General features: G+C 42.4%; 1 protein-coding gene across 14 annotated transcripts in view; it reads left to right on the top strand.

Annotated features, from left to right (window-relative positions):
- Positions 1–18,689, top strand: part of VPS13B (vacuolar protein sorting 13 homolog B) — a 931,639-nt gene that overhangs the window by 177,912 nt on the left and 735,038 nt on the right. For all 14 annotated transcript variants that reach the window (XM_077809935.1, XM_077809942.1, XM_077809940.1 and 11 more), the window contains 3 exons: positions 55–142; positions 11,390–11,581; positions 13,646–13,815. In XM_077809935.1, the coding sequence (XP_077666061.1) occupies positions 55–142; positions 11,390–11,581; positions 13,646–13,815 (450 nt within the window). The remainder of the gene's footprint in view (positions 1–54; positions 143–11,389; positions 11,582–13,645; positions 13,816–18,689) is intronic.

The following is an 18,689-nucleotide window of genomic DNA, read 5'->3' as shown; positions in this document are numbered from 1 at the left end:
TCAAGATTCTTTCCTTACACAACTTTTGTTTTATTTGCTTTGCTCTGTTGGTAGGAGACATACTCAGAGATAGCTGGAATGCAGAGGTTTGGTGCCTTTTACATGGATTACTTGTACACAGTGGAAAGCACCAGTGGCAAAGGTACTCCTTTTCTTTGTTTTGCCCTCCCTTGAAAAACAGAAAGCAAAGATTTTTTGACAGCCACCTGGCCTTGACTAGCTGTCCTCTACCTTACTTTAGATTTATTTTTGCAGTTGCTTGTTGGAACCGACATGTTTGAGTTTTCTTAGATTCTTGGTATTCTAACTTTTTTTTTCTCATAGATGATTGGAAAGATTCTTTTTTATAATCAACAGCTAAACTTAAAGTAGTTTTCTACTAGTAGTACAATCTAGTAGTGTACTAGACTGAATTTTGTGTAAAGTGTCATATTTTAATGACTTTGTTTAAAAAAAAACCTGATGCTGTAAAAAAAATTGAGAAATAATTCTAGTTTTAGAATATATTTTCTGTGCTTTCTTATTTTATATATAGAAGATTTATATGACAAGAGCTTTGTTTCTTAAGAGTTAATCTGTTTTTGCTGCTTATTTTCTACTTGATGTCCTAGGGCCATATCATATTCCCCAGGAAAAAATATTCAGAAGAAGAAAGTTAGAACACCCAAATTACATGGCTAAGTGTGTAGACAACCCTACACATTTATTATTTTGGGACAGTGGCATTAGCAAATACACAGAAGATGGTGGGTTGAGTATTTTAATTATGCAGTTTGCGGATTTATGGGAAATATTGGTTCACACCATGTGTATATTTAGTCTTCTGCACCAATTATCAGCCATTCTTGAGCTTTCTAATTTTGATGTGTCTGGCTCATTTAAAAGTTATCATGTTCCTCTGAGGATAACTAAAGCTACACAAGGTTAGTTAATGCTTCAGCATGTAGTATTTTTTTACATTATAGTTTTTCTATAGGTAATTCAAGGTCATTTTCTCTGACCGAATATCCTGTAGAGCTGCTATTCCATAGCTCCATCCATTTGTTGGGTAACTGCTTCTTTCCCCACCTGCATTTAAGGGTGAACAAATATTATTGCCATGAGGGTTTTCTGGTGTCTATTTGGTGGGCTTCTGACCAAGCAGATGTATATGTGCCTGCTCCAAATCAGCTTTTTCTGTATATATGCTTACCTCTATGCTGCAGAACTCAAAATTGTCTGTTGTAAAAACAATTTACACATATATAGGATGATGATATCAGCTGGGGAATGATGAACAGATGCACTATTAAAGAAAATATTTTGTTCTTATGCAAAGTCCTCAATTTAAAAAGACACACTTAAGTTTAGTACCTCTAAAACTAGGTTTTTTTTCCAAGGGTCCTGTGCATATTCCCACTCTTGAGATGTTCTGAACTGGTGCAGTCTGACCCCTAGAGCTTTAACTAGCAGTAGTCATTAGGGTGCTCCCTCCCTCCTTCCCCTTACAGAATGTCAAATGTTCCGAGGCAAGAGTATAAAAGGAGTGTGGCTCTCCAGCTGCCTCTGTTCCTTCCAACTGCGACCAGCTGAACCTTTTGTAGGGAGCTCAGGTATCCTCTTGGATCCATGATTAGTTAGTTGAAATCTTAATTGTTAGTAGCTATAGAGAGTTTAGTCTTATAGTTAGTAATAGTATAGATAGTTGTTGATGGAACCAAAAAAGACACATGGTTTTCAAAAGATATGTATCCTGTCCGGCGTTGTTCATGGCATCTTGTGCACATGCTGGGTGCCTGTCATGTTTAGGGGACGGGAACTCATCCTCCAAGTGCTCAATTTGCTCTACGTTTACCTCGAGAGCAAAGAAAGAACAGATTACAAGCAGTCCTGTTGAAAATAGTCTTAGCTGCAAGGCCATTTGGAACTGGCAAGATGATCCATAGACGTGTCTGGCTCATTTAAAAGTCATTGTGTTCCTCTGAGAATAGCTAAAGCTACACAAGGTTAGTTAATGCTTCAGCATGTAGCATTTTTTTACATTATACTTTTTCTATAGGTAATTCAAGGTCATTTTCTGGATGGTTCTGTGGGTAAAAAAGATGTCATCTTTGCTGGACTCTAAGGTCTGGTGACAAGGCCCAGAAAAAGAGGAATGCCTCTGAGGTGTCGGCTTCTATGTATAAAGCCAATCCCCGTGATAACAATTTATCTACCCAGGCAGATGTCAGTAGTCAGTCCTTGACAGTGTCAGTCTCTCTTAAGAGAGCCAATCCGTGAGTGAAGGATTCCATTATGGAAACTAATATAAAGAACCATATACTGATATGCAGCTGCATGGAAAAGTGAGGAAACCTTCTTCGGATCTGGATGAGCCAGCTCTAAAAAGAGACTTAAGGAGCTGGTGAAGCAAGAACATATTGTAACACCAGTGACTGATATTATGGCAGTACAGTGCATAATTGTCCAGGTGCAGTTTTATAGATTGGATTTGACCTCAGATCTGCCAGGTATGGAGTCAGTTATGTTACTGGAGCAAGGAGAAACCGTACTCCAACAGTCTCAAATATGTCTGTCTCCAGAAGGGAAAGGATATGTAGAGGAGTGAGGGGATTCTCCTCTTCCTTCAACTCCAAGGACATTTTCTGGATCCCTAGAAAAGAACTGTTTTCCAATTTCCCTTGTTCACCCAAGATTATTGTTGTCTCCAATTTTGTTGGAAGTGAGAGCAGTTTCATACTGGAGAAAGAATTTGATTTGTGGGCAGGATCCGCAGAAGGAGTATTACAAGCCAAGTCACCTGTATGATGCATAACTTCGTGGACGAAAATATAAGCATCCAAATCCAAATATGGGGTTTTGGCCGGATTGGTAGATGCCACTGTGGGTGCGTTGGCCTCATTGGTCTTTCCCGGTTTCTTATCAGTAATTCTCGATGTATGGGGATAGGGCTTCTCTGAGTGTGTGTGTAGATGAGGTTCAACCTCCAGATCTGAAAGACATTAATCTGATCAAATCTGTGAACCCTGATAAGTCTTCTATAATACGGAAGGAATTTTTCTTGTAAAAGGAAGCACTAGTGGGATTCAGAGTCAGATCCAGACTCTGGGGGCATTACAACCACAGATGAAAAGGTAGGAGATAAGTCAGCTTTGTCATTTTCAGAAAATGCGTTGGCTTTTCATGAATTAGTGGATTGCATGGCAAGCACACTGGATATTCTTTCACTTTCAATTGATGAATCATCTCTCTCAATTTTTGATATTTTGAGAGCAGCAACTAGACAATCTTTTCTCCTCAGGATTGGTTTTCAGCCCCGGATTTAAAGGACACATTTCTATATTTCAGTAAGACCATGTCATCAGAGATCTGCATTTTGTGATGGGGCAGGACCATTTTCAGTACAAGGTCTTGCTTTTTGGGTTGTCTTCAGCACCCAGGGTTTTTTTACCAAATCTCTATTGGTAGTAGCAGTGTACCTAAGAAGGCAAGGGATGTTTGTGTATACATAACTGGATGATTGGTTAATAAAAGCATCATCCAGGGAAAACATGATATTGCATGTAAAACAAATATGTTGTCTTTCTTCTTCAAGTGCTTGCTCATGTCCATTCCATGTTAGGGTGTATGTGTGCTCGCCACATGCACTGGTGCCGGAAGTTTTGCCTTCTGGAATTGAGTCCGTATGTGCCATTATAAGAGATGCCACCTCTCCCCACGCTTCCCGCCCCCACACACCTTCAGTTCCTTCTTGCCGGAACGCCAACAGAAGGAGGGTGGATCATGGAATGGACACAAGCAACACATCTCGAAGAACGACAGTTACAAGGTCAGCTACGAGGGGTAGGTAACCTTTTTTTCTTCTTTGAGTGCTTGCTCATGTCCATTCCATGTTAGGTGAATCCCAAGTAGTACCTTTGGAGGTGGGCAGGAGTTCATGGACGTGTATATTGCAACACAGCTCTGCCAAAGCCAGCATCATCCCGGGCTTCCTGGGTGATGTCATAGTGGGTCGTGAATGTATGGACAGACTACCGTGGTGTGGCTCTGCAAATATTCTGTATAGGGACATGTGCCAGGAAAGCGTCTGATGCTTGAGTCCCTTCATCGTGTCAGCCACTGCAATGAAAAGCTGAGTAGACCTGACAGAATGCATAGTATATTAACCCCCCTACTGATCAAACAGATTCAGATGATGTACAAATGAAATAAAATGTGGTTTTGGAATGTCATGCTGCACGTTAGTGTAGATTTGTGGTTTTTAAAATATGCAACAGTTCCTCAATTTAATAGGTATTTCTAAAGTATTAGAAATGTTTTTTCTTGGAGCCAGATCTTCAAATGATACTTAACCCATCCTTCCATTTATACACATACAAAATTGCAAGTGAAGTTCTTGAGCATTTAACATTTGTCATTATAACTGATAGAATTTACCCACACACATCCTTTCTGTACTTAATTTGTACTCAACTTTTTTTGCAAATGGAGTTTGTACAAATTCTGTCACTTGTATATCCAAATAGTAGTACTCAAAAATTCTGCATACAAGTGACGTTTTTTGAAAATTTGGGCCATTATTTTTAAGACTTTTGATCCAAGTTACACACAATGTCTTGTATGAAGTTATGCCCCCTCCTTGTTGATCTTCACAGTGTGTTATTCACCTTCTCTTGAACAACTGGAGGTCCACAAGTTTTTTGGCTGTGAGCCAGGGATTGCTTCCCAGGCTTGTCTGAGGAAGAATGCACAGGCTTGGATACAGAGAACATTGAAACAGAGGGCAGACTCTAGGTTTCCTTTTTAGTGCAGCCTTTCACAAGATTTTAAGAGGTTTAAAACTAAATTTTTAATATTTTTCAGTGCTTTTGTATTTTTTTCTCCTCAAAACTGCTATCTTATTTCACTTGGGTTTCCAAGCACGTTTTATGGGATTAGTTCCTTTTCCTGCCCCTCTCTCCTCCTGAAACGGTAAACAAAAACAGCAAGTGGAAGCAGAGGAGAATAAATGCTGCCATTGCCGAACTCCTTACAGGCTGCCAGACTCCTAGGGACAAAGGTGGAGCTATTATCTAGTATGTAGGCGAGGTCCACGCAGAGCAAGCTAAACAGATTTCAGGGAATCTGTCTGTCTATCTGGAGCATAGATTAGGTCAATTCTGGCCCAACTGAGCAGGCTGCAGGAGAGCTCCCTTCACCAAAACTAGATAAGATCTAGTGACAATTTACCAGGGATACAAAAACAAAAAAACAAAAAACCTTCAACCTGAATGATGGACCCCCTACTTCCAGAGATGGCAGAACTGGCAAGAAAGCTTTAGAGTGCCTCCTGAATCTTGGGGAAAGTATAGGTCTCTCCTATACCAACCAGGAGGAAGAAATTCTTTTTTCCAACTAGTGTATAGGTGAGGTTTCCCCTTCAAGATGATTGAGAAGGCTATGGAGAAACCATCTCCAGGTGACTTAACTGCAATGCCATATCCACCCAGAAAGGTGCTAGCTCCTACTACAACCTCTCGAAAAGGCAGATGCGTATCTGTGCAGCAGCTCTGATTCCCACTGCTCAAACTGATTCCTTTTTGCAGTTCCCTAAAATATGTCAGTCCAGACAGATTGTCACTGAGGAAGTTGACATAAATTCTTCTGGTCAAGAGGTCCATGGAGATATCACATCAGTGACCATCTTGCTTGAATTGGTTTAAAAATTTAAAAAATGCAAGGGTACAAATCCCCCGCCCCCAAAAGTTGTTATTTAATTTCAAAATTTACATAGAACATTGGACAAATAGACAAGGTTTCACAGCTGTGACTTTAAGTGCAATCTTGGTTCCTTTTTTAACAGGAAAGCTGTTTACTTCTTGTTTACTATATTGGCTAAGTAAGCTGACTGCCAAAACAGAACCAGCATTATGACAGAAATCAGCCCACCAGCCTAACATTTTTTTACTTTAATAAAAAAATTGGGATTTGGGGCCTTGAATATTCAGATTTTTTTTAAAAGAACCTATATAAATTCAAACATTTTTAATAGTGATCTCAGGACTGTGGTCCACCGAGGTGGGGGAGGGACTATAACTTTGATAGAGCTCTGACATCAGACAAGCTCTCCTCTATTTCTAGCAGGTGATTCTTTAGAAGTACTTTCTGTTTCCGACTGATCAATATTATGGTATATTTAAACCAATTAAAAAACCAAGAGATCATTAGCTATACATAGGAGAAAATGTTGGTTGCATCCTGGACAAAAACTCACACTGTGGGGATCACTTGACTGAGCAGAACACATGCAGACCTTGGAAAATGTAGCCTGGACCAGTCAGCCCTCCAGAGCATCATCAAAGTTAAGTCAGCAGCCCACTGATGAACCTATTTGTGTCCAGGCTCAGTTGGAGGAGGAGAGAAACAAAAACAAAAACCTTATTTTAGATATGTCCCCAGTGACCTTCTTTATGTCCTCCCTCTGATAGTGAAGAGGGTAAACAATATTGTGAAGGAACAGGCCACGGTGATTATGATCATCTCTTAATGGCCCTGCACATGTTGGTTCTCAGATCTGATTCAGATGCAGTTGGAACCCTCCTATCAAGCTCCCAACACAGAAGGGGACACTGAATATTTGCTTGCATCCAATCAAGTGCTTCTAAAACTATATCAGTGTGAAAATGGGGCAGAAGGGAGCTAGAATTACTTGGATATTCTAAGAAGGTGATAAATGCACTCTTAGCATCTCAGGGTATGTCTACACTGCAATGTAAGCCCAGGGTTAGTGGGACACGAGCCAACTGACAATAGGTTAGAGAACCTGGGGCTTGAGCATCTACACTGATTGCTAACCCTACATTAAGAATTTTCTAAGCTGTGGCTCTGCCGTCCACACTGTAGTGGACAACCCCAAGTGAAACCAGCTATATCCCAGACTCTCTAGCACCCTCCTGAAATCATAGAATCACAGAATCATAGAATATCAGGGTTGGAAGGGACCTCAGGAGGTCATCTAGTCCAACCCCCTGCTCAAAGCAGGACCAATCCCCGATTAAATCATCCCAGCCAGGGCTTTGTCAAGCCAAAGTCAAAAGTCAAAGCCAAAGCCAAGTCAAATCTCCCTGCTCTAGGCCTTTGATCGTGGTGCACTGTGGGAAAACTTTACTCTCCACATGTATATTACAGGAAGTTTGAACAGCCCACCGATACATCCTGCTGATCAACCTGCAGGAGGCGCCTTTCCCAGAACTTCCCTTGCTTGTGATTTCACTCCTGTGTCAGGAATTGGGCAAAGCTTCCGTGAGGTGCTTGTGGACATTTCAGTGTTGCCTTCTGACCCACCAACGGCACTGACAGAGTGTATGGTGGAGCAGGAGGCGGCAGAGGGAGAGAAGTACCCAGGCATGGCAGACTCAGACTGGCTGATGCTACTCATGACACTCAGTATAGCTGCTGATGCTCCTTGTGTAGACTGGTGCTTTTGCCGCAGGGCCACATGCAAAGATTGGTGGGATCACACTGTCATGAAGACCTGGAATGATCACCAGTAACTCCAGAACTTTCGTATGAAGAAAGCTACATTTTTGGAGTTTTGTGAGCAGCTTGCTCCGATCCTTCAGCATAAAGGCATCCTTTCTGGTGCAGAAGTGGGTTGCTATAGGCATCTGGAAGCTGGCTACCCCAGACTTGTATGGTCCATTGCCAACCAGTTTGGTGTTGGGAAGTTGATTGTGGGTAAAATGGTGGTGGAGGTTTCTGAGGCAATCAGGTGTGTGATTTACCCCAGAGTGGCAGGCTGAAAAGATATCCTGATGTGATTGCTGGCTTTGAGAGAATGGGTTTTCGGAACTGCGTCAGGGCCATAGTTAGCCCTTGTCAAGGAGCACATAAGTACATAAATCACAAAGAGTACTTCTCCATTGTTATGCAGGTCCTTGTGGGCCACAGAGGTTGATTTATTAATGTCAAGGTGAGAAAGTTCATGTTGTCAGGGTTTTGTCACCCTGCAGGAGTCTACGTTCTTGGACAGGCTGGGACATTATTCCCACCAAATGACATTGTTTATAAATAGAGTTACTGTCCCTGCTATTATTCTGGCAGACCCCACATTCCTCCTTTAGCTTTGGTTTATGAAATCATACCCTGATTTTAGAGGCCATGGCAGGTGTAGAATGGTTGCTGAATGTGCTTTTGGCATATATGGAATCCCATTGGCAATGTCTACAGATGTGTTTGCATCTGTCTGCATTGCTGTGGCTTGCTGTGCTCTTCACAATCTTTGTGAAGCCAAAGGTGAGCCATTTCCCCCTGAATGGACCTACAATAGCGAGAACCGCTGAATCAGAACAGTCAGAATTTCAAGCCCCAATTGTATTTGGGACAAATTATTTTGCCATCTATGGACTTCCTGGAGTACCTCCAACTGAAATGGACTAAATTTATACGTGAAACGCATTTCCACCTTCCCCATCCCCACACAGTTCCACTATTTCCAGGAAGCTCATTAGACCGTTCAGTGGTTACACAGCAGCATACTTACAGCATGACAACATAAGGTGGTTATTTATAAGAAATAGGAATGATCCTAGCAAAAATCTCTGCCTTACAAGTAAAAAATACACTTTAAAGGTGTTCTTTACTGTTTGCCTTTCCTGGACACCATTTTGAATTCCACATGGTAGGGGAAACTGGAGGGATGCCAAGGCGCTGGCAAACAATCCACCATTAGCGGGTACGTGCTGCTAGCCGGGGCTTTTCGTAACTTTTGCATTCATTCATTCATTGAGCAGAAATCCTTCCCATTGCTGTATTAATAAACACTAAAGTGGAACCAGAAGCTTACCAGGCTCGGGGGCAGTGTCTGTCCCTTGTGCATGTGCTTCCGCAGGGGCATCAAACAATTCTGCTGTGTGTGGACCCAGAATGTGCTGCTGCTGCTCGTGCTCTGGGGTTGGTTTCAATAACAGAGTGACTTCATTATTCTCAATTGGTACCTGTGCTGGATTCTGGGTCCAGCAGGGCACCATCCCAGATGACCAGGTCATCATGCATCACTGTTGGCTCTATGCTGCGTGCTGTGTCCAGCACCCGAGCATGATGTTGGCCAGTTGCCTGAGATGCGGTCTGGGTCCCTGGTTTTCTAATACTTGCTCTTGTGCCACTTAATTCACTCCCTGCACTGATGACCAGTCTGGTAAATTTGCAAAGCTGCTGGCTTCTTTGCCATTTGCTGGTATGTATGGTTGTTCCTGGTACTCTTACTAAAATCAGTTTTGCTGGCCTTGCATCAGAGATTTACCAAAATCTGGCTGTGCTCTGTGACCATGAAGCAGTGCATTTTGCAAAAGGCTTGTTCTGTTCATTGCAAACACAGAAGGTGCTCTCATGTGTTTGCAGCTTGGTGATCAGAAGACAATGGAAGGGTCAGTGCTGACTGTGAGCTGCTGCTGAACATCAAGGGGTGGGGGTTGTTTCCATTTTCTTTGGAGTTGATTGGGGATTCTTGGGATAGGGCATATGAATTTGGCCCATGAAATGGTGAGATACTTTTGGTGAGAACCTGAGTCAAGGGGGTGCTGTATCTATACTGCAAAGCATTAGAGCTCAAAACCTGAGTCACGACTTGACTCGGGCTCACAGCCTGCAGCTCCTCAAAGTCCTGGAACCCTGGGTCCAAGCCTTGTTTTAGCACAATTTGTGAGTAGACAGAATGGGGGTTAGGCTTTAACTGGAGTCTGAGCCCAACCTTACACTTCAGTGTAGACATACCTGCAGAGGAAATTATATATATGGAATCACTTAGGCAAGTATTAGAGTTCCCAAAGCCAATTAAAGTGAAAGACATAATAGTTTTTACAAGACAGCTTGACCATGGAAATAAAGGATTACGTTTTGGTGAGACAGGTGTCTGCAAGGGAAAGGTTTGGAAAACTCCAAGAAACCAAGGTGAAATCATCATCACCTTACCTTACCACTCACCAGTTCTCCAGTAGCACATAGTAATAAATACTGTGCTGTAGGCTCTCCTAAAACCACCTTCCCAGCCATCACAGGCTGTCTCTATTTTTGTTTTGGAAAAAGTATGTTTCCTATTTGGCACCACTTTGGTCAGATGGATTTTGGAGTTTGGTGTGCTATCAGTTATCCAGATACCATCAAGATATGATAGTTCTTGGAATGGACAAGGCTCTCATTGCTCATCCTTGACTCAGATTTTTCTTGTGTTTGTGTGTTTGCTCTATTCTTTTGTGTGTTGTTAGAGAAATGGGCTGGGAGTCAGTTTGATCCTGGTTCTAGTTTTGTGTGACCCTCAGCAAGCCATTTGATATTTCAACTCTACAAGGACACTATAAAAACTGCTGAATCACTGTAAAAAAATCACTGAAAATGAAATGAGCCTGAATGGACTTTTCCTGTGTAAATATGCTAAGGAAAAGGTGAAGAAATCTTTTAATGAATAGTGTAAAAAAAGTTACAAAACCTAAATCACTAAAGTTAGAAGAATTTGGCTGAAGTATTTTACTATCAAATAGTTTTATAATAATGTAGTCACTATCATCTAATGGTTGTCCAGTGGCCTGTGTACAATGAGTAGGTGGTTTCAGTCCATTTCTTCCAAGTGCCTGTATCACAAGAACTACCATCACATTTAGCTCTAATTGGTATACTTATTGGTGGTCTTAGCACTGAGGCCAAAGATCAATTGGACATGGAGTTTGAACAACCCTTTCATCCCTGGGGTGGTCCTTCAAAAACGGGACTGACGTGCACTGGTGAGGAAGTTTGCATTCTCACTGCCTGTGCTGTACCTCATGTGTGGATGAACGAGAGAGATTTATCTCCTGGAGCTGTCAGTCCAGTTTCTATTAACGTAATAACGTAGGGTGAGATTCTCAGTTCTGCTCAGGCCCCTCTATGTCAGGTAAAAGGGCTTTAAAAGCACCAATTCCAACTTGGTGGGAATTCCTGTGGTGCAGGAACTGAGGTCACATTAGAGTTTATTAGGATTGGGGCTACAGTGCCACACTGCAAAGATTTTGAACAGCACAGCTATCCATAGGCAGCTGGTATCAGGCTTCTGTAATTTAGACAGTTTCCTGAACTGCCTAAATTACCTGGGGATGTTTTTGTCTTCCAAAAACAATAGTGTTCCCTCCCCAAGTCTGCTCTTATATAGTGCACAGCACAGAATTTCATCCTTAGTTTTCTCAACATGAAAAGGAATAAAAATTCTTAAAAATATAGATTAACTCTGTGTTAACAGAAGTGTTGCATTTACTTAATTATGTTTCCTGTGTAATTTTTTTTCCTGATAATAAATCTGGGGTCGTAAGAGCTGTATCCAAAAATAATTGACAAAATTAATACCTTGATATTCCCAATTGTCGTCATTCATTTTACTGACTGAAAAAAATACACTTTTATTTAGTTTCTGGAAATCAGCAAGACCTTTCTTCATCAAAGAGTGAAGATTTTGTAAATGTGCAGGAGATGTCTACAAAAAGCCTCATTGTGGGTCCACTTGATCTTCGTTTGGATAGCAGTGCTGTACACAGGATTATGAAAATGATAGTTTGTGCTGTGGAACATGAATATGAGCCATATAACAAGCCCAAACTAGGTATGTTGCTTATTTAATTATGAATATGCTTTTTGTACATATAATAGACCAGATTCAGCACTGCTGAAAGGTGCAAACTGCAAATAGTGGAAGTGGGGATGCAGAGAGGAAATTTAATCTCTGCCTGTCTTTTCATGGGAGTCACACCAGCAAAGGCTAGGAGGTGGGTAAAGTGAATCAGTATATGCCTTGGCAGCCCTCAATATGCCATTCTCTGACCAGCACATACCACTTTTATGGCTATGCTGTTTACATACAAGTACCGTGGTGGGTGGAGGCTTTGTATCATCACAACATCCACACTCCTGAGTGTACTTTTTCCTCTAAAGTCCCAGAAAATAAAAGGAAACCTTTAATGTGGATTAATGTTTATGAAATAATGGGATTAAACAGAAAAAGGGAATGGACGCTAATTATGGCCAGGTATTAAGATAAACATTTTAGACAAAAAAGAGAGCCCATTTTTCACTCTACAAGTGTGGATTTCCAAATGAGAAAAATAATTCATTATTATTATATTTAGCATTAAGTAGAGCCTAATATACAAAGGATACTATTCCCAAATATATATAGAGAAAGATAAAAAATTGCATCTTTTAGTAATCCACAAAAAATACTGTACTAGACACTGGAGAAAATAATTACAGGTAATTTTAGGCCTATGAGCTGGACATCGATACCAGGCAAGATAATGGAGCGGCTGATAATGGGACTCGATTAATAAAGAACTAAAGGAGGGTAATGTAATTCAAATCAGATTAACATGGGTATATGGAAAATAGATCCTGTCAAACTAACTTGATATCTTGCTTTGGTTGATAAAGTTAATAGAGTTGATTTAATATACTTAGACTTTGCTAAGGTATTTGACTTGGTATTGCACCAACATTTTGATTAAAAAAATTAGAATGATATAAAATTAACAAACCGCACCTTAAATGGATTAAAATCTGATAGATCTCAAAGTGTAACTGTGAGCGGGGAATAGTCATCAAGTGGATCTGTTTCCAGAGGGCCCTGCTGGAATCAGTTTTTCGCTGTATGCTGTTAAACATTTTTATGAATTACCTGGAAGAAAATGTAAAATCATCACTAATAAAATTTGCAGAAGACACAAAAATTGGGGAATAGTAAATAATGAAGAGGACAGACTACGGATTCAGAGCGATCTGGGTGGCTTGGTAATATGGGTGCAAGCAAACAATATGCATTTTAATATGGCTAAATGTAAATGTATACATCTAGGAACAAACAATATAGGCCATATTTACAAGATAGGGGACTCTATCCTGGAAAGCAGAGACTCTGAAAAAGATTTGGGGGTTCTGATGGATAATCAGCTGAACATGAGCTCCCAGTGCAATGCTGTGACCCAAGGAGGAATCTTGAGTAGGAGTAGATAAGTTATTTTACCTTCGTATTTGGCCGGGTGCGACCACTGCTGGAATACTTTGTCCTGTTTTGGTGCCCACAATTTAAAAAGGATATTGATAAATTGAAGTTGGTACAGAGAAGAGCCATGAGAATGATTAAACGATTAGAAAACTTGCCTCATAGTGATAGACTGAGGGAGTTCAATAAGATCATAAGGACATAACATAAGAATATAATCTATTTAGATTAACAAAGAGAAGGTGAATGGGTGTCTTAATTACAGTCTTTGAGTATCTATGTGAGGAACTAATGTTTAACAATGGGCTCTTCAAGCAGAGAAAGGTATAACTCAATCCAATGGCTGGAAGGTGAAGCTACACAAATTCAGACGGCAAATAATGTAAGGCATACATTTTTAACAGTGCAAATAATTAACTATTGGAACGATTTACTAAGGGTTGTGATGGATTCTCTGTCACTGGCAATTTTTAAATTAAGATCGGATGGTTTTCTGAAAGATATGTTCCATGAATTATTTTTGGGAAATTCTGTGGCCTGTGTTATACAGAGAGTCAGGCTAGATGATCACAGTGGTCCTTTTTGGCCTTAGGATCAATGAATTTTAAGGTAATCCATTTACTTATTTTAATCATATGCTGAATTTATTTGTGTAATCGTGATTGATTTTAGATATTGTGGAAGGAAATAGAACTATGCCAAACTCGGAAGAAATAGCATCTTTGGAGGAATACATTCCCACTCGACTCACAAGCTTTACCATTCTTAAGTGCACCATTACAATCTCTATGGCTGAATTCAATTTACTGGGCCATTTGCTGCCTATAATCATGGGACAGAAGGTAAGATTTTTATCTACAGTAAATTTTGTATATAGTTGCTCAATTTGTGTGTGTGTGTGTATTTTTTACACACACACACACACACACACACACCCCCCTGAGATTAAAGTACATTAAGGTTGCATAGTCAAGCATTCATTGTCATGGTTACAGGATTAGCTACATCTGTGTCCTCTTTTTTGGCTCTCTGAGTGCACTCCCTCAAGTCCTTTGCCCATGCCTTTAGATTCTCCCTTTCTTAGACTAGGCCCTGGCTACAGTACTTTGTGTGTCAACCAATCTTACCCAGCAGGTCCAAATAGATTTAGTATCTTCCCTTCAGGAGTTTGTGACCAGTGGTGTGTACAGTAACCCAACAACCTTCTCAAAACCCAAGTATGATTTATCATAACAGTAGGAACAAAGTATTTAAAAACAACAACCAGTCTACATGCATGTCTGTCTTACCATTCCTTGATGGAAGTCTCAAGTGGCCTAGTTTCTTCAGACATGCGAGTGGGTACCTGTTTCAGTCTGCTCTCCCAGAACACCTACTGAACAGTCAACCCCTCTCTCTATCGACAGTCCTTTTAAAAATTGCTATAGTACTTTGTTTCTCTTCCGTTTCTGGCCATTGGCCTAGGTCATTAAAACTGGGCCTGCAAGTTGGAGGAATCCAGGTGGTAGAATCTTCAAACCTAATAGTTTGGCTATTGTCTTTTACAACCCTGAAGTATTTACTGTGGATTGGCTTTTCTTGAGCCACAAAAAGAAAAGGAGTACTTGTGGCACCTTAGAGACTAACCAATTTATTTGAGCATGAGCTTTCGTGAGCTACAGCTCACTTCATCGGATGCATACCGTGGAAACTGCAGAAGACATTATATACATACAGAGACCATGAAACAATACCTCCTCCCACCCCACTGTCCTGCTGGTAATAGCTTATCTAAAGTGATCATCAAGTTGGGCCATTTCCAGCACAAATCCAAGTTTTCTCACCCTCCGCGCCCCCCCCCCCCCCACAAACTCACTCTCCTGCTGGTAATAGCCCATCCAAAGTGACCACTCTCTTCACAATGTATATGATAATCAAGGTGGGCCATTTCCTGCACAAATCCAGGTTCTCTCACTCACTCACCCCCCTCCAAAAACCACACACACAAACTCACTCTCCTGCTGGTAATAGCTTATCCAAAGTGACCACTCTCCTTACAATGTGCATGATAATCAAGGTGGGCCATTTCCAGCACAAATCCAGGTTTTCTCACCCCCCCCCACCCCCATACACACACAAACTCACTCTCCTGCTGGTATTGTCATTTTCTGGCTTTGGAGTGCTTGATTTTGCAACCTTACAATGTTGGTTTAGCATTATTTTTGTATGGAATTTCCTGGGTGTTTTTCAGGAAGAAAACTGAAAGGAATCAAAGAAATTATATCATGTGCAACTGTTGTTACTCCCCACAAGCATTGTCAGCAGGAATTAAACCCTGGAACTTGAGGTTCACTACGCAGACTTCTTCCATTTGAGCTGAAGGAATAAACAGCAGTAATAGACTGTTATCCTCCATGTAGGGGACCAGTGGGGATGGGAAACATGAGCAGAGATGTGACTGTATGCCAGGGTGGTGGAGAGAGAGGGACCAGATGAGGCTGGATGGGGGGGAACTGGGACTTGCTGGGCAAGGAGCTGTGGGGTGGGAACTCAGTAGGGTTGGGTAAGGTGACTAACCTGGCAGTAAAGGGGAGACTGGGTGACAGGGAGGAGAAACCTTGAGGAGCTGAAATTGGGACAGGTTACATGAGGGAGAATGGGACCAGTATGAGAAGCTCGGGTGCCAAAGAGACAAGACAAGGACAGGTAGTGAGAGTATTGGGCAGAAGAGTCTGTACTCAATAGAGCAACCTCTCCTTCAGAGTCAGAAACGGAACCCAAGATTACTGAGTCTCACCATTCCTGTGATGTCAACTAGTATCTGGGAAATCCACTGAAAACTTTTCATCTCCTGCTAGTGCTGGTCCACATAGAGAATGGCAACATATTACTGCAATTGGTTATATAGTTACGTCAAGTTGTAGAGGTCTGTGTGGTGGATCTAAAGGTTCAAACCCTGCTGATGACTCTTGTGGGTTTCAATATAATTCCATATGGTAGAATGCTGTTTTTTCAGTTGCCTTTTGTAAAAACCTACGACGATGCACACAAAAATGCCTGTTAAAAGTATGCTATTTAGGTACTGTATAGGTTTCATACCACACTCATCGCTATGATGTCTGAGTGCCTTCCAGTAGTGCATTAAACAACATGCATACATATGTCACACATTGTTTGTTCTCTCATCTTCTCCCCAGAGGGAGAAACGTGCAGTGGAGTGTCCTGTTTTGCTGGGGTTTTGTTTTAATTTAATTTTTTTTTGTATAAGTGGAACTGTTGCTGTGTGTTTATATTAGAGAAGGCAAGGTTAAGGAAGTGTGCCTTGCCTTTGGAGTGGAAAGTGGTAAAGTTTGTGATGGCACTTCATTCTTTTGTGAGTTAATTCCACGCTCTTGGACTGCCTCTGGAGAAAGTTCTATCTTCTGTACAAATGAGCTTTATCCTTATTGTTGAGAATTTCATGGTACCAGAGGAATGTATTTGTCAATCATGGTGTTTGTCCTGGACCTTTAGATAGTCTGTAGGTATCCTAGGCCCAACCCTTGGAGTGATTTGAGGAGACGGTCCAGACCTTGAAGTTGATTGGAAGCCATTGTAGAGACTGGAGGACAGGCATAATGCGATTGCGGAAGCCTCAGTTGCTCATGAGATGCTCTGCAATGTTCTGTACTAGCTGGAGTTTCCTGAGTGCTGAAGGTTTCATGCCAAGATATTGCATTGCTGTAATGCATCTGAGAGGTGATGAAGGTGTGAATGGGTGAGGGCAGATCGGCATCTGCCAAGATGGAACGGAGTCTCCTAGCCAACTGGAGATGGTAGAAAGTGTTACTTGCAGCTATTGCTATGTGAGGTTTGAAAGTGAAGCACACAAAAGTTAGGAGATGCCAGAACTAAGGTTCCCTGGGCATCCTGTTCAGAGAAGGAGGCAGGGGTCTAGTAGAAAAAATAGTATGTGATCATGTAAATAAAGACTATTATAATGCGTATACACAAGGGGGCCAAATTAAGGTTATATAGGATACCTTAATTCTAGCATTTCTTTTCTTTTCAGTGCTTCACTTTGCACTTCACATTAACTTTCTTTTAATGTTTGTCTAGTAAAGTAATTATATGATATATAGTAGTGAAACCTATGAAATAAATTGCGTGTATTACGTACTTTTAGCCTCAGCTTACTTAGCCCACCAATTTATTGCCCTCATGACTATATATAACATTCCAAACCATTAAGCAGTTTGAAATAGCTGCCATTTATTTAATCAATACACCTGAAATGTTACCTTCTGTCCCTCAATTTTGGAATTCTTACCTTCACCCAGATTACTCTGCCTGAGACCCTGGATGGTCCTGAACCAGTCACAGGTTTAGGGTCTGATATCTCTTGATACATCAGGGTTAGAAGGAAGAGCTATTAACACTAGAAAGGGGAGCGCCCCAACTTTTCAATGGGAAATAACACTTCTGTTGCTCTGGAGTGAGTCAAGAGATTGGACTTGAAAACTCCCAACACTTTTCTGACTATCAAAGCTATTTTAGAACTTTTTAAAATGTCTCATTTATAATTCTTCATTCCCTCTGAGACCTTTACAGTTGGGCTCATGGTGTTACTAAGTGAGCCTGACTTTACAGCAGAGGTGGGCAAACTATAGCCCGCAGGCCACATCCAGCCCGTGGGACTATCCTGCCCGGCCCCTGAGCTTCCGGCTGGGGAGGCTAACCCCCCGACCCCTCCCCTGCTGTCCTCCCTCCCCTGCAGCCTCACCGTGCCGCACTGCCAGTGCTCTGGCCCGCAGCTCCCGCAGTGCAGTGCGGGCGGCGTAGGTGGCTCCGGCTGGGTGGCAGGGCTGCGAACTCCTGCTGCTCTGAGCAGTATGGTAAGGGGGCGGGGAGTTGGGGGGAGTTGGATAAGGGGCAGGGGGCTCTGGGGGCAATCAGGGGACAGGGATCAGGGTGTGGTTGGATAGGCCTGGGAGTCCCGGGGGGGCTGTCAGGGGGTGGGGGTTTGGATGGGGTCGGAGCAATCAGGGGACAGGGAGCAGGAGGGTTGGATGGGGTGGGGTCATGGATAGGGGTCGGGACAGTCAGGGGACAGGGAGCAGGGGGTGTTGGATAGGGGGTGGGGTCCCAGGGGGCGGTTAGGGGTGGGGGTGTGGATAGGGGTCGGGGCAGTCAGGGGACAGGGAACAGAGGAAGTTGGATGGGGCGGAGGTTCTGGGGGGAGTTGGGACGGGGAACAGGGGGGTTTGGATAGGCATGGGAGTCCTGGGGGGCCTGTCTGGGGGCTGGGGTGTGGATAGGGGTCAGGGCAGTCAGGGGATAGGGAGCGGGGGGTTGGATAGAGGGTGGAGTCCTGGGTGGCATTTAGGGGCGGGGACCCAAGAGGGGGGCAGTCAGGGGACAAGAAGCAGCGGGGGTTGGGGGTTCTGAGGGGCGCGGGAAGTGGGAAGGGGCGGATAAGGGGTGGGGGCCAGGCTGTTTGGGGAGGCACAGCCTTCCCTATCCTGCCCTCCATAGTTTTGCAACACTGATGTGGCCCTCGGGCCAAAAAGTTTGCCCACCCCTTCTTTACAGGTTGAGGGATATGAAAAATAGCATCAATACAGAAATTATAATTCTCCCTGCAGCATTTGCATTTTTAATTGGACTTGTTTGGGTTGAGGGAAGGGCTTGCTTGTGGTTTAGTCTCTTTTGAGTTATGTAGCCATCTCAAACTCAAGCCGGTAAAATCTTTACAGCA

The sequence above is a fragment of the Eretmochelys imbricata genome, chromosome 2, assembly GCF_965152235.1.
Source record: "Eretmochelys imbricata isolate rEreImb1 chromosome 2, rEreImb1.hap1, whole genome shotgun sequence".
NCBI lineage: Eukaryota > Metazoa > Chordata > Testudines > Cheloniidae > Eretmochelys > Eretmochelys imbricata.
This window is presented reverse-complemented; position numbering and strand designations above follow the sequence as displayed.